Source organism: Hypanus sabinus, chromosome 3 (genome assembly GCF_030144855.1).
Source record: "Hypanus sabinus isolate sHypSab1 chromosome 3, sHypSab1.hap1, whole genome shotgun sequence".
Classification (NCBI taxonomy): domain Eukaryota; kingdom Metazoa; phylum Chordata; class Chondrichthyes; order Myliobatiformes; family Dasyatidae; genus Hypanus; species Hypanus sabinus.
Window position 1 is genome coordinate 154365613 of NC_082708.1, and position 15912 is coordinate 154381524.

The following is a 15912-nucleotide window of genomic DNA, read 5'->3' on the forward strand; positions in this document are numbered from 1 at the left end:
AGTATAGCTGACCCCAAGTAAGCTCAACGACAAACTGCTCTAAAAAAACATCTCATAGGCATCCAACAAACTCACTCCCTGGAGATCCACTACCAACCTGTTCTCCCAATCAACCTGCATGTTAAAATCTCCCATGACTATCATAACATTGTCCTTTTGACATGCCTGGTCTATTTCCTGTTGTAAAGTGTGGTCCACATCCCAGCTACTGTTTGAAGGCCTGAATATAACTGCCAGCAGGGTCCTTTTACCCTTGCAGTTTCTTAACTCAACCCACAAGGATTCAATGTCTTCTGATCCTGTGTCACATTTTTCTACTGATTTGATGCCATTCTTTACCAACAGAGCCACACTACCCCCTCTGCCTACCTTCCTAACCCTCCGATAAAATGTGTAACTTCAGACATTCAGTTCCCAGCTACAACCATCCTTCAACCATGATTCGGTGAAGGCCACAACATCACACCCGACAATTTGTAATAATGCAACAAGACCATCCACCTTATTTTTTATACTCTTATACTGTTGAGATATAACACTTTGTGTATTGTATTTACTACCCTATTTGATTCTGCATCCCTAATGCACTGATATACACCATGCGGGCTGCAATTTTATCCTATCATCTGCCTGTATTTTCTGATAGTCTGACTGCATGCTAACTTGCCTTTTAACCATCTGTCCTATCCTGAGTCCTTTCACTCTGGTTCCCATCCCTCTGCCAAATTAGTTGAAATTCTTCCCAACAGCTCTGACAAACCTGCCCCTGCAAACCTGCAGCTATACTGAGAATATTGGTCCCCCTAAGGTTCAGGAGCAACCCATCACTTGTATACAGGTCATACCTCCCCCAGAAGAGATCCCAATGATCCAGGAACCTGAAACCCTGCTGCTTGCCACATCATCCTATTTCTACCCTCACTGGTGTGTGGCACAGGCAGCAATCCTGAAATTACTACCCTCAAGGTCCTGCTTCTCAGCTCTCTGCCTAACTCTCTAAATTCTCTCTTCAGGACCCCTTTGCTTTTCCTCCTATGCCATTGGTACCAATATGCACCAGGACATCTGGCTGCTCTCCCTCTCTCTCCAAAATTCTGTGGATGCGATCCAAGATGTCCCTGAGCCTGGCACCTCTGTGGCAACATACCATCCACGTGTCCAGTTCACATCCACAGAATCTCCTGACTGTTCATCTGACTATTGCGTTCCCTGTCACTACCACTCCCCTCTTTTCCCTCTTCCTCATCTGCACCACAGAGCTATGCTCAGTGTGAGTAACGGGTCTCCATGCCATTCCCCTGGGAGGTCATCCGCCACAACAGTATCCAAATGTTGTATGTGTATTATTGAGGGGAATAACCACAGGGGGATTCTCAGCTGCTTATTCACATTTCTATTTCTCCTGACAGTCACCCAGTTACTTGCCTCCTGCATGTTAGAGGTGACTACTTCCTTGTAACCCTGATAATCATCTCTTCACTCTCCTGTACAAGCCAAAGGTCATCCAGCTGCTGCAGCAGATCCTTAACATGGTCTTCAAAGAGCTGCAGCAGGACACACTTCACACAGATGCAGTTCCCTGGGAGACTATGGGTCTCCCAGGACTTCAACATCCAATACAAAGAACACACAATGGCTATTTACTACACTGGGTACAGTAAGAGGTTAAAAAAGGAACCTTAACAGGAACTTAGCCAAAGCCTCTTTTGGACCGAAGCCTTCTTTGAGCCAATGCCTGATACTCCTGCTCTCACCACTGGCCTAGTCCCAACAATGGATGTCCTGCTTGTCCCTTCTGAACTTTTGTTTAATTCGCTGTGCTCTGCTCCCACCACTGATTGGGCCACCAGAGTAAGCCCAGAAGCCTAAGAAGCTTTCTTTTTAAATGAGCATTGCTGACCTGCGAGTAACCTCATTGCTGTGCTCTACTTCTGCCACTGATTGGGCCACCGGAATGTCCCCGAGTGCCTGCGAAGCTCTCCTTTTAAACAAGCATCGCTGACCTGTGAGAAACCTCGTCGCTAAGCTCTGCTCCCACTGCTGACTGGGCCGCCGGATTATATTTTAGTCAGACTCACAAAGCAATGCAGATACAGGCCCTTTGACCCACTGAGTATATGCTGACAACAGTGCCCACTCAGCTGGTCTCAATTTACTGTGCTTGGCCAATATCCCACAAAGACCCCTACCTTCCTTGTATCCATACAAGTCCTTCTTAAATGATATTACTTTGGCTTGGATGAATTAGGCCAAATGGCCTGTTTCCATGCTGTCAGAATCTATGACTTTATGACCCTTAACATAATGCTTATTCTGTACGAGATGAAATCTGATGATCATGTCAGGTTCATCATGAACGAATTGACCAGAATTTGGAACTATAACATACATAAGCATAATGATTTTCAGGAAGTAAAATAGGCCATGCATTGCCAGCACAGATAACTTATTATTTTCTAATAACTGGTAGACTATGACATTAATGCCAATTTATACTGTAGGCAGATGAAAAGGCTACACTAATTGCAGGTGCATAAAAACTTATTTAAATGATCATAAGATAGCTTCATTACAAGTTAAAAATTATGCATGTTTAATTACAAAGGATGTAATGAATCAGCAATGATCTTGAACTTTCACTGTTTGAATAAAACACTAATTTATGATGCTACTAACAATATTTAAGGTCAATATTAGCTTAACGAGGCATACAGCAAGGTCATTAGTGCTTTAATATTTCGTGTTTGTCATTTACATTGTTCTGAGGAACCATAATTTTTGACAAGTTAGGCTTATTCTTCTCTAATTTGGCTACAAAGGGTATATTTTACAATATGATTCTTGCATAATTTGGAAGATTGTTTGAGGGAGAAAGTATGAAGTTTCTGCTTTTCGTACTTTTAATCTCGGACACATTTTACATCTCTGAATGCCAAAGAGGTACTGTAGGTTTGGATTTGAACAGGATTAGAATTGCACAGTTGCCATCATCTATTGAAGTAAATTAACTCTATTTTCAATCAATAAGGACATTTCTTAATAAGTTCATAAAAGGTGAGTTGAATTGCATCCATGCGTGGCTTTGAGACAAGTCCAGTTGAAACAGCAATAGTATTTATTGTGCTGATTATCTTTATAAAAATGAAGAAAAGAAAGATAAAGCTATCAGTATAACCCGGAGAAAGGGCACTCAGTGTCCGCTGTTGAGTTTGACTGGAGTGCACCTTGGATCATCAACACAATATATTAACTTATGCTTCATTTTTGACTCTTTTATGCAGTTACATTAAAGATTCAATAAATATTTGAGGTTACGTACAAAGAAATTAGAAAATCAAACTTGCTGACCCAAATTGAAGTGCAAGTCTTTGTGTTAAATGGAGAAGTATCATATTTTTGCCAAGCTAATTGATGTGGAAGCTTCAATCTCTCAGTGGTGCAATCAGACTGCTACAATTATTCACACTGATGCTTTTTGTCAGTACCTTTCTGTATTAAAAAAAATAACATACATAACTCAAAGCACTAAGGCAGATTAAATGATCGGGTAAACTAGTTGAGGAGAAGTATTGGGTTTGACTGGACAAAAGAGGTAAATAAATATAATGATCCTGACAGATCACTGATAATATCTGCGTTTCTCCTGGTGTTAATGCATTAGCTATAACTAATGGATCTACAATATGCTTGTACTACACAGCTCATTGAAAAATTTTATTTCTTCTGTTGGTGAACTGACCCATTTATTTTGAGGGATGGCTGCACAGCAGATGAACAAAGCCCCAGGGTCAACTTAAGATGAGGACAAAGCAGCACTCAGCTGTCAGCATGGATTCTGGGCTCTATCCACTGTATTAGATCTTGAAGACATAAGGTTCTGGCACAGATGCAAGGGCACTGTGGATAATGCATCAAATGACACAGGTCTGAAATGTCAAGAAGTTGTCATAAAGCTATTAGAATTGTGCCTTCCCTTGGACTTCCAATACAGTGGTACATACTTGTCTAACATCCAGACAGAGACAAGAAAACCAAGGATGTTGAATTTTTGGAGTTTAAAAAAATGCTGGAAACACTCCACAGGTCAATCAGACAGTGTAGAATGAGTTAATGTTTTGCATCTATCACCTTTCACCAGAACTGGATTAATGAAGATTCATAGCTGAAATGTTAACACTCTCTCTGCCTGATCTGTTGAGTAATTTCAGCCTTTTTGGTTTTAATCTTGTAATGACCAGATTTTTGTCCATCATATATAAAGATAATTGAATCAAATTATTGATTGAATAGGTATTGAAATTATTGTAAATAAATATCCCTTGGAAAAATGGAATATATATAATCATCTTCAGTTGCTTAGGATAAAAAAACATAAACAATTGCCAGGATTTAAGGGAGTGAGTAATGGAGAGAGGATGAGCAGGTGGGGAGTATGTTGATTGGGGCGTAGAAGAACAATGGGTAATCTTATGGAGGTGTATAAAATTATGAGAGACAGAATGAATGTGCACAGTCTTCTGAAATTTGGGAAATCAAGAGCAAGAGGGCGAAGGTTTAGGGTAAGAGGGGAATAATTTACTGATAACTTGAGGTGCAACTTTTTAACCAAGAGAGTGGTATGTATATGGAATGAACTGGCAGAGGGAGTGGTCAGAACAGGTATATTAGCAAAAGGCACTTGGATAGGAAAGATTTAGAGCAATGTGAATCATAGTCAAATGGGACTAGCTTGGATGTGAATTCTTGACAGGAATGGATCACTTGGGCTGAATGGTCTGTTTCCATTCTGTATGACTCTGTAACAGGTTATTTGTCTACCTTTGTTTATGTATAGTCTTTCATAACTTCTATAGTTTTGTTATTCTCCAGTAAATGTCTGCAGGAAAATGAACCTCAAGATAGTATATGGTGACATATACTTTTTGGACAATAAATTTAGTTTGACTTTGATACATCGTATTCCTCTTAAAAATGAGATGCAGGCTTCAATAACAGTAAATTTGGAAAATGCTATATATTGTAGCATATGGTTTCTGCGTGAGGCGACCGAAGGTGCCCCATTGAGAACACATTTTTACCCCTGTATGTTTTAGTATTTTTATATGAACTCTGCACAATGTGCCATCTGCTAGTTTCTATCAGTGATTTCTTTTCTCTGTGTTCTTGCCCTAGGTTTCACATCTAAATCGAACTGTGAACCAAACTTTCAACACAAGGGACAGAAGATCAGTACCTATACACACAGAGGACCCATGTAAATACTCATCACCTGGGCAGGCAGCTACCTGTGAGATTAAGCCTTGTCAAGTTTCAAGCACATTAACTGGACAGAACCAAAAATTGCAAGAAGCTGGACGAGCGTTCAAGTCGCTCAACGGCGGGGTGGAAAATCCTTCAGTGGAACAGTCACAAAATATTCAGAGCAATGGATCTTGCCGGAGTCCCTTGCAGAGTAAAGTCAAGGCTGTGGTCAATGCAGAAGAAGTCTCAGAATTGACAAAAAGTCGGAAGGAAAAGCTACCCCTTCCCAGGCAGCAGTCTGTATTCGTCGGACGCCTTGGACAGCCTCCTCGTGGGCCTCTCTCCTTGCACATGTACAGTAGAAAGAATGTTTTTCTTCAGCACAGTCTATACACCTCTGACCTGCAGGCTCTGGGTCAGAAAGATGGCTAAAACCAACTGCTGGCCAGAGAAAGAAGTACAAATCTCATAGCTGCTTCTGTAGAACTTCATCCAGGTACCAAGGGAGAATGCACTTGGGAAACTCATGAAAGCTTTCCACATTGCTGCCTCCCACATTTTCCAAGATTTCACAGATTTTTTCATTACTATTTCTACCCAAAAAGATAAAAGCCATTTTCCATGGGAACCTTAAACTAACTGAGATGAGGTTATGAGTGGTATCTTTCATTAGAGAGAAAGAGAGCTGAAACAGTAGCATTGATTTTTTTAAGGATACAGTACAGGGATGATGGCACAAAAGGTCTCTTGCTATGCTGTATGGTTCTCCGTGATTGTGCTGGCCAGTGGAATCTCATTCCATGTGTGCTATCACTACACTATTAGGCAGTCCCTGGCTGTATCATTTACAAGAAATAGAAATGAATGTTTTAATAGATAAAATGCATTTGTATGTGGAAACTTCTTACTTATAGACAAAGGAAGCATGTTAAAAATTAACCTTGCATTCTCTGGATGTGGATTTCACAAGATGGCATGCTTTGGTGATGAGAAATGTCAACTTATTTTATTACTAAATCTTTTGATTCAACAAGGCAAGAAGGTATGTCTTTCGTGGATTATGAATGAAAGGATTGTTGTCACTGTCAGTGTGCCAGCTTTGTATGGCACAGGACATTGAAAGGAGAGGTATTTCCTTCCATTAAAGCCATTTCCCTGAAGTTTCATGTTCCATTTTCAACCCGGAGACTTTTATTGGGGACAAGATTAAAAAAAGAAAGCTATTTATGTTTCATACCATGAAAATGAGGCTGAAAATGTGTAGGAGTTTTCTTTAATTGAATGACACAGTGCTGAAAATAACAGTTGCTAAGATGTGGATTGCTCATTTTTTTCTAAAACAAGCATTGAAATGGCTCAAAAATTGAATTACCAAAAAGTTATTTTGTTTTTATGTTTGTTAAAATAGCCTTGCTTTGTGTCTTTACTCATCTTTCCTGTTTTATGTCCACTGGAACTAAGGAAAATTCTTACGTTATGTCCATCATTATCAATCGATATACATTGAGTTTGAACTGAATGGGGAAGATGTCTCTAGAACAGATAACTGGAACTGAGTAAATGAACTATGTTCCAGCATTCCCCAATCCCCCACCTACAGTAATCTGAAAAGAAGTTATATGGGAAAATAAATTATGGTTAAGTTCAAGGTCAATTCAGCATTGATCTTATTGAGTAGCTAAACAGGCTCAAGGCATTGTGTTGTCTATTCTTCATTCCATCCCTTACATTCTTACATCTCATCCTGCAATCAACTGTGCTCTGATCTCTCTTCCTCAAGTCTCATTCTACAAGTCTTAGAGCAATACAGCATGAAAATTCCCTTCAATCCATACCAACCAAGATGTCAGTCTGAGCTAGTCCCATCTTCCCACATTTGGCCAATATTTCTCCATAACTTTCTTATCCATGTCCCTGTCCAAGTGTATTTTAAACATTGTAATTATACTGGCTTCCACAACTTCCTCTGGCTGCTCATTACTATATTCTGTGTGGAATAAACCATGCCCTTCAGATCCCTTTTAAATTTCTTCTCTTTCATCTTAAAACTAGTTTCAGACTCCCCTACCTTGGGATAAAGAAATTGATGATCATTTTTTCTTTGATTTTCCAAAAGAAATATATTGAATTTATTGTACTTGTAAGTAGATTTTTTTTCTGTTTTTGCTTCCTTAACAAACCTAGTCTAACACTCTCTGATAGTTCAGTGACAACCAGTTCCAGGAATCTTGCATGTTACTATCCATTGCTTTCTACCATAAGCAGGTGTTAAGGCCAGTCTTGGGAACGCTTCCTTCCACCACAGTCTCAAAATGAATTCCACATTCATAGCTCTCTGCTCAGAGAGATGTTCTCTGATCCACATTTCTCACATTTGTTTTGAATTGATGACTCCCGTTCATCTCCAATTAATGCAAATGGCTTACTTTTTGTATACCTGTCTCATTTCTTAACTGTAAACACTTTCATCCCATTATCTCAGACCATAGGTTGAATAACCCCATACATTTTTCCCCATCTGGTAACTTCTCAGTCAATCTCTGCAGTACCTCCTGAGGTCTTATCTTTCTAAACTGTAGAGCATAAGCAAACTAAGACCTTGTTCTGATGAGGGGTCTCATCAAAGGTCTTTAATCCCAAAGTCTTAATGTAGGGTCTCTGCCTGAAGTGACGACTCTTTATTCCTTTTCATAGATGCTGCCTGACCTACTGAGTTCCTCCAGCATTTTGTGTGTGAATTTTACTTTGAATTTCCAGCACCTGAAGAATGACTTGGGTCTAAAATCTTTTTTTGATATTTTGTGTGACCTGACATTGCAACATGTCTTTTATATTTTATATCTTTTGTAATAAAATGACACATTTACTTAACTTTCGTCACAGTGTTACCAACTCAAAGTATTACCTTTTTGACCACCACTCCAAATATTATTTCTGTTTCACAACACTGTCTGATTCTATTCAGAGTTTAATTGCTGTTATTCCTAATTCAAACCATCATTTCAAGCCTGCTGGCCCTGTTGTTAGCACATATTCCCACATTAACATTACCCCTTAGTTTATTAAGGAACCAACACTACACTTTTGTATTAATGGCAAATTTAACTTTGTTACCCCTGGGTGGATTGGAAATTATTGATTGCTCTGTGAACATAACTAAACATAGAACACAGCTGCTCTGGGAAACTGCCTCAAATCTCTGTTTTCATCATTCTTAACTAAGTTTATGTCCATTTTAATTTTCCCCCACTAATTGCAGAAACCTTAATCTTCTCTATGTACATTATGTGCTTTATGATATCTTATCAAATCTCCAAAATCTCCATCTTACCCAGCTTGATTGAGTACACTGCTATTTAATATGAGTTTAATAATATTTTTTTGAACTTTATCCTGAGTGTATATCTCCAAATCCATTTAGCATATCTATTCACAGTCATCTGAGATCCCTTTGGGATTTACACTTTATATGTAAAAATGTAAGATATAAGTAGTAGGAAGGTGTACGTTTTGAAAGCAGCCACACAACCTCATGATTGAGGTGATTCTTGGCCACCTATTATCCTTAATCATTGTCTTTCCTACGGACCAAACAGTTTCTCATCACAGCCTTAAATACAGCCAATTAATGAACCTCCTTAGAGCTCCTAAAATGAAACTGAAAGATTAGCAGCTTTCTGGGAGAAGCAGTTTTTCATTTCTATCTTTAATGGCTGACATATTTTCCCATTCACTCCTTTTCCTTCCCTTCCTGGTAAAACTTGCCCATCATTGTTCACCCTTCCTCAGTCCACCTATCACCTTGAGCTCCTGTTTCATCAATTCCCTGCCCCCTCCCCATCCTTATTCAACTGGCCATCACCCCGCTCTTCTTTCAGTTTTGATGCAAGGTTTTTGACCTGCTGAACATTTCCAGATCTTTCTGTGCTTTTTTTTTTAAAGATTCAGACTTCCAGCATCTGCAATCATTTGTTTGTGCATTATTGTTGTTGTTGAATCACATTTAACAGCTACCGGATGGTTGAGAGGGAGGAGCTCTCACGTATGAACAGGCATTGCTGTGATCATTAAATCAGTAAATAAATTTTGCTGTTGTATTTAAATGCAGCAATATACTATCTCAAAGACACTATAGGTTTGAAAGAGACATGAGCAACTTTGTTGGGACATGGCTTTAATCTTCTCGAATAGAAGTGGCACAAAATAGCAATAATAGATTGTAACTGCATGTTTTCCTATATTTCTGAGAGTAGTGTTTTGTTCCAATACTACAACATAACAATAAGTCACCAAAGGAGCTAGAGACCTGAGTGCAGTTGTGCCAAGTAATTAGTTTTTTGCCTAAATTGGATCTGTAATAATAAAAATCCACAGTTCCCAAAATCAGAGCAATATGGTGGAAATGTATTAAAATAATATACTGAGGTGAGGTAACAACAATAGAAGAAGATACTTATTCATTCAGACTGCCAGAGAATACAGTAATACTGGAAATTGTTCAACATATAAATACGAACAGAACAAAGGCAAGTGTGGGTGCTTAAAGATGGTAAGCATAGCAACAGATAATACAAACTTTTTGAAAGCCACCTATTGAGGTTAGATGTTCAGCACTAATTTACATTATGGATAGCGAAGCTCATTGGGAGAATTAAAATTCTACTTAGCTTGTAGCTCAGTCCGGTCTTATGTCTAATGGAGAGTACTCAAAATGGCAAGGATTAGCTCAAATAATCTTTGTTCTACTTGGGCTTATCCCAAGAAGTTACCACTTACCCAATGCCAAAACGTGCTGGTGGGTGAAAGTCGTGGATAAATACCTTCTCAATGAGAGTTGCCTTATTGATGTTGAATATATATTTAGTGCAGGTCCTGCTACCTCTTAAGGGGTTGGTTGCTTTGTTAAGCCTGAGGTGATTCCAGATATTTACTTGAAGGCAGTTTGCAAACAAGACCTAGTAGCAGTAACCACAGATTTCTTTTCTTCTAAGTTAATGTTTTATAGCAAGGAAGCCTAATATATTTCTTTAAACACAATTGAATTTGTACTGATTTATATATTTCATAGAAAATGGTACCTTTTTATAACTTTAATTGTATGGCACAATATTCAGTAGATGGGGAATTTACTTCAGCAGCTTCTTATAGGTAGAATACAAGAGATTAACAATTGACTAAAAGCATATTTCCACCATTAATGTTCAATATTTTGCTTCCCATGTGTTCTCTATTACGTTTGAGTGGAGGGAATAAAATACGACTTCAATCAATTATCTAAGGCAGAGATAGATTTTCTTATTTAAAATGATGAACTTCAGGTCAAAAATTCAAAGGCAATTTGTTGGAATAGACATTGAATTGTCTGTGGCCTGTTACACGGGGACTGAATCCTGAGGTGGCTGCTACAACATGAAAGGTTTTTGAGATCATTCACTCCATCTTCTCTTTTGCTAATTCCCATTTGCTTCCTTGACACCTCCAGGAAAGAAATTAAAGTGGGCACATTGTGAACTTGCCATCACTGCTGAGGAGCACTAGATATTTCCTCTGTTCAAGTAAACAGTGACTTTATAGAAACTAATAACTACATTAGGCATAACTTTCAACTACCATGTTATCATTTAGATTTAAAGAGATTTGATTGTAACTGCATAATCTTGAAATTTTCTAAAATATGTCCCCAGATGCCATGTAATATTTTCCATTTTCTCCTATGGATCTATGGTTTGTTTAATTGACAGAAATTTTGGTGTCCAATAAGGTGATTATATTATTAAACCAAACTTTAGAATTGAAGGGAGGAAATTATTAACTTTGAGCCACACAAGCGATGGAGTTCAGTGGTGTCCTGTCTATTGATATTGTCTTGGAGATGCAGATGCAGGTGTTGGTTCAGATGACACTGCACACAGCTCTGCTCATACACCTGGAATCCCTTATTATTTTGGGCAAAGGCATAATATCAGTGATATCAAATTGCCACTTGTTAAACCTCCTGGTCAACCTCCCTTTTGATTGTCTTTAAGTTAAAGAAAATGTAGCTAGATGTTTTTAACATCTGGAGTTAAAACATACTCTTTTATCAAAATTTAGACATAAAGCATGGTAATAAGCCCTCTGGACCAATGAGCCCACACTACCCAATTACACCCATATGACTGATGAACTTACGAACCCCATACGTTTTTGCAATGTGGAGGGAAGTTGGAGCAACTGCAGGAAATCCATGCGATCATGGGGGAGGGGGGTGGGGGGGAAGAAGTGCAGACTCCTCACAGACGAAGGTGGGAACTGAACCCAGGTCGTTGGCACGGTAATAGCATTACACTAACTGCTATGCTACTGTGCCACCTGAGATTTGTTTGCTTTTAAATAGCAAATAATAAGTATTATAATCCAGACGTTCCAGCTGCCATTGTTATCATACAAATGAGTAATGTGTTAGTGAGATGGCTTTCTATTCACTCCCTTTATGGAAGCTTTAGCCCTCCTAAGTTTTCTCAGTTAACACTGTTGTTTACTTAAAGAAACGTTCTGCAAATGCTTGAGCACCCATCTGCATTTCTCAATTTATATTTCTGCAGAGTTTGGATTTTTGATCTTCTGTTAATCTGACATTTTGGTATTTTTCATCAAACTGAAATGTTCTCTAAATGTCAAATGGTCAATTAATGCTTTGAGTACTGAATTAATCTGCCAGTTTGCCGATCATGTGCCTCTTATAAATAGTGACGATGGATAATGCAGTAAGTTGGAGCCCAATTCAGATTGACAGAGTTAAACTGTCTGCTCTGTTTAATGATGACAATAACACTTTCAGATTGCTAAACAATATAACCATGTCAGATCTTGTTAGTGTCAAATTTGCCCTGTTTATATTGTGGGAACACTGGGCACAAATGAGAAACTGGAAGTGTGAGATATGCACAACTCAGTTGCTCAGAAGCTGATGAAATTCCACTGGTTTTGCAGCTCCACATTCTATGATGCTCACAACTATGATGGTCAATTGAAGCTTCGTCCAGGATGAAATTCTGTATGGTCAAACAGGAACGTGCACTCTTTAGTGGTATAAACAGGTGTGCAGGAAAAGAAGTCAGTGTTCTTGTGTGTGCAGATTACAATCAATATGTTAATATGCATTTTTCATTTTACTTGAAAAAGCTTCTTTGGTCAGAGAAATCAGGGAAGTTTCCCCCCAAAAGAATTCATGTGTCTGAAAGAATCCTGTGTTATTCACATTATATTTTCCTTGAATTTGCTTTCTTGTCGGTAAAAAGCCCTGAGCATAAAAGGAAGATCCAATAGAGAATGGCAAAGTTTGTGAGGTTCCAAATGTATAAATTTCTCTACTTAACAGGTGGTCCCTTTGTGTTGAGAATGGTTTGCATTCCCATTCTGGTCCTGGGAGCTCAGTGAGTAGTGATGCCAATGTGGAAGCCACAATCTCTGCGACAGATGGAGTAGCAAGTGTTTGATGTGATTGGCAGCTTGGGAGGTAGTAGGCTCCTTCCACTTCCTATTCATTGGTTAGAGATTCCAAAAGGATAATGGCGACAGTTACTGGCTTTCAAAGAGAGCCTGAATCTTTTCTTCTATTCAGCTGGAGAGCTGTTGCCATGAAAGAGTTTAGAATAGAGTGCCTGGTTCAGGAGTCTAGTGTTGAGCATGTGAATAATGTTGAATTCCTATTGGAGAGAACAGAGAGTAATTGGGAACTCAGTGATGGGGATACTAGTCTGAGAAGGGCACCAACATTATTTTACTTCCCTGCTAATGCATGTGGAGGATTTGCAGAGACAGCATTGAATGATTTCTCTCTGGTGCTTTGAGTGGCAGGTTTAGATTGTCAGTGTCTCAAAAGTGTACAGAGTTGAGGCTTTCCCTCCTGCCTGATAGACTATGAATTTTGTGCTAGGGTTATGGTCTTGATCTTCAAACTTCCTTTTCAGTAGGTTCTGCTAGCTCGAAGGCAGTGGCGACTTCAATTATCAGCAAATTTCATCATCGAGAGAAATGGATCATATTTTCCAGGATTGCATCAAGAGCAGTTAATGCAAGAGAACAGTGCTATATGGTAGGGTGATTGGGGAGCCTTTGTTTCACAAATGGTGGTGTTAGCCCATCCTCTTGTTTGCCTCAGGAATTAAGTCAACATTGACTTGAAGTTGAGCTTCTAAATGCATGCATACGCAAACATCATCTCTGTGCTACAAATGGACCCTAATGAGACACTGGTGAGACATTTTCCTTCCAATCAGCCAGCTCTAGTCTGTACTATTCAATAAGATTGTGTTTGTTGCAGTTTCAGCATGCCTGAATCCCAAAACCCAAGATTCTCCTAACATCCATCTCTCTTAGCCTTTGCAATTAGTAATGACCATAACAACCATAAGGCACTGGGCATCATGTGTATTCATCTAGAAGTTACTCTTTCACTTATGGTGCCAAATGTGTATTTTAGGATTGACTGAACACTCTCCACTTCCAAATTTTCATTCCATTGACTACATATTTTAAAACAGAATGAGTCAGATGGGATGAATTCCTAAGTGTTGTTCTTTGGAAAAAAAACGCAAATATGAGAATATCTATATATAGAACAGAGAGAATAAAGATTACAATAGTACTCAAAGGATTAATGCACTACTCTTTCGAAGGAGACTGTGGCACACCTGAGATATTTACTCCTGTGGTATATTTCTTTCAATGCATCACTGCTAAAGCACAGTTAATATATATCATTAGCTGAGATATTTTATGAGCTTAATATACAATACGTGCAATTTTTTGAAACTGTTGTTTTCAACAGCATCCTCCATTTTTGCATGCTGGTGGGGCACATCTCAATATTTCAGAGATAGCTGATATCGCCATAGTCACTACCTTGTATTGCAAGGCCCAATTTATTTCTCTTGCGTTGTTTTTCTTTTCTCCTTGAGGAGGGAGGAAATAGCAGGAATAAGAGCAGTTTCACATTGTCAGCTCTCTGAGACACTTTGATTTGTGTTAGGAATTGAATGGTGCTCTGCACAAAGTAGATATTAACAATGCTGAAAGAATGTTGTCTGTCTTTGAAGTCTATGTACTGATGTCTGCTTTTGACTAGTAGCAGAAATATGGCAGATTCAAGTCTTACCTTAGGGTGAAGGTGGGATGAGCAAACAGGGTTTCTTTAAAACACTGTATTGCTACCTTTGAAGTGTTAAGGTACTGTACTGTATTAATATTGAAGTGATAAAATTATTAAAGCCTTCTGAATCATATTGATATTTACAGCATAAAATATTAGAAGGGCAGGGGGCAGGAGTAATCTGGATGGTGGAAAAATGAATTCAGAAATCTGCCATGTACATGCTGCATTTAATAGCATAACATTTACAAGACAAGTGCATTTTTTAGGTGACCCCCAAACCTTTAAATCTCCAACCCATGGATATATTCTGGTGTGGGGAGGGAAATTTAAAGAGGGGCAAGTACAACATGATCTGACTGATTGTTGTGAGAACAGTAATTTAAAATACTTTCTTATTTTTTTGTGACCTGAACTTGATGGACTGTAGAAAATATAAACTGTTAAGCTTTCAAGATCCACATGGACACACAGAAACTTGGGGAGGGAATTATACTCTGTTATCACGGGAGTGTGAAAAGAAGCTGTAAATATTTTCAGACTTGCTGTCAAGGTCTGGGATACCATGAAAAATGCATTTGACAAAGAACAGTGGATAGTCTGTACATCTCTGAGACTTAAATAAGTAGTTCTAAGTGGTTGTTTATGATAATTGACAGCCATTTCTTCAGTGCTGCGGGGTCAGGTAAGTGATCTGACCCAGCCTGTTGAGGTTCATTGTCTTTGTACATTTTTTATGTGAGATTTGAAATGTGCATTCTAGAAGAGGCATTTCCTTATTCTAACAGTAATGGGTATATTATTTTAAGTTTGAATTTATTTTAATTTCTGTGCAATATGATATCAATGACAAAATCAGGAACAATAATCAGAGACAGTAAATAGTCATTAAATGCAAAAATTATGTGGACAGTGAAATTATCAGCTATAACGAATTATGTTAGATTTGGGCAAAATTTAAATTGATCTTGTTTTATTTTTACATTAAATTGGTATTTATTCATTTACCTCTTTTATTACTGATGTTTATATTCTCAACATCAACATCTTTTCACATATTGTTTCATACTCGATGATTTTCAGTTGGCAATTGGAGTTGTCAGTTCTGAAGATTTTTAAAGTTAAATGCAACTACAGATTGTCCTAACTAAATTCTACCAAGTGCTTTTAAAATGGCAAACATTTGTTCAGAAAAAAACTGTATTTAATAAAATGATATATGATAATTGTCTTGGAGTTGTTCTTAAATGGTCTGGATGAGTTTATTATTTTAAATCACAAATGCAGCTTCTCCCCTTCCAAAGCTCAACACCTGTATTCATAGATGTTCAAGCAACAGAGCGATGCAAGCTGATGCAGGTATGATCAATCAAAAACAATTTATCATGCCTTGACAGCAATTTCTTCATTACCTTTCATAGATTAGGTAGACATCAGCTGGAAAATCTTACACATTACCCAAGTGATGTTTTCCAAAAGTAGGTATCACGGGTAGAAGAGCAAGCTGTTGGACCACCATCCACAGCTCTGTTTCTGTG

General features: G+C 38.3%; 1 protein-coding gene across 3 annotated transcripts in view; it reads left to right on the forward strand.

Annotated features, from left to right (window-relative positions):
• The window catches only part of ccser1 (coiled-coil serine-rich protein 1), a 1385167-nt gene extending 1373694 nt beyond the window's left edge, over window positions 1-11473 (forward strand). For 2 of the 3 annotated variants that reach the window (XM_059965410.1, XM_059965409.1), the window contains 2 exons: window positions 5173-6283; window positions 10724-11473. In XM_059965410.1, the coding sequence (XP_059821393.1) occupies window positions 5173-5673 (501 nt within the window). In that variant the 3' untranslated portion in view covers window positions 5674-6283; window positions 10724-11473. Of the gene's footprint in view, window positions 1-5172; window positions 6284-10723 lie in introns of those variants that run through there. The other variant, XM_059965412.1, reaches the window with a different exon arrangement.
• The last annotated feature ends 4439 nt before the right edge of the window (window positions 11474-15912 follow it).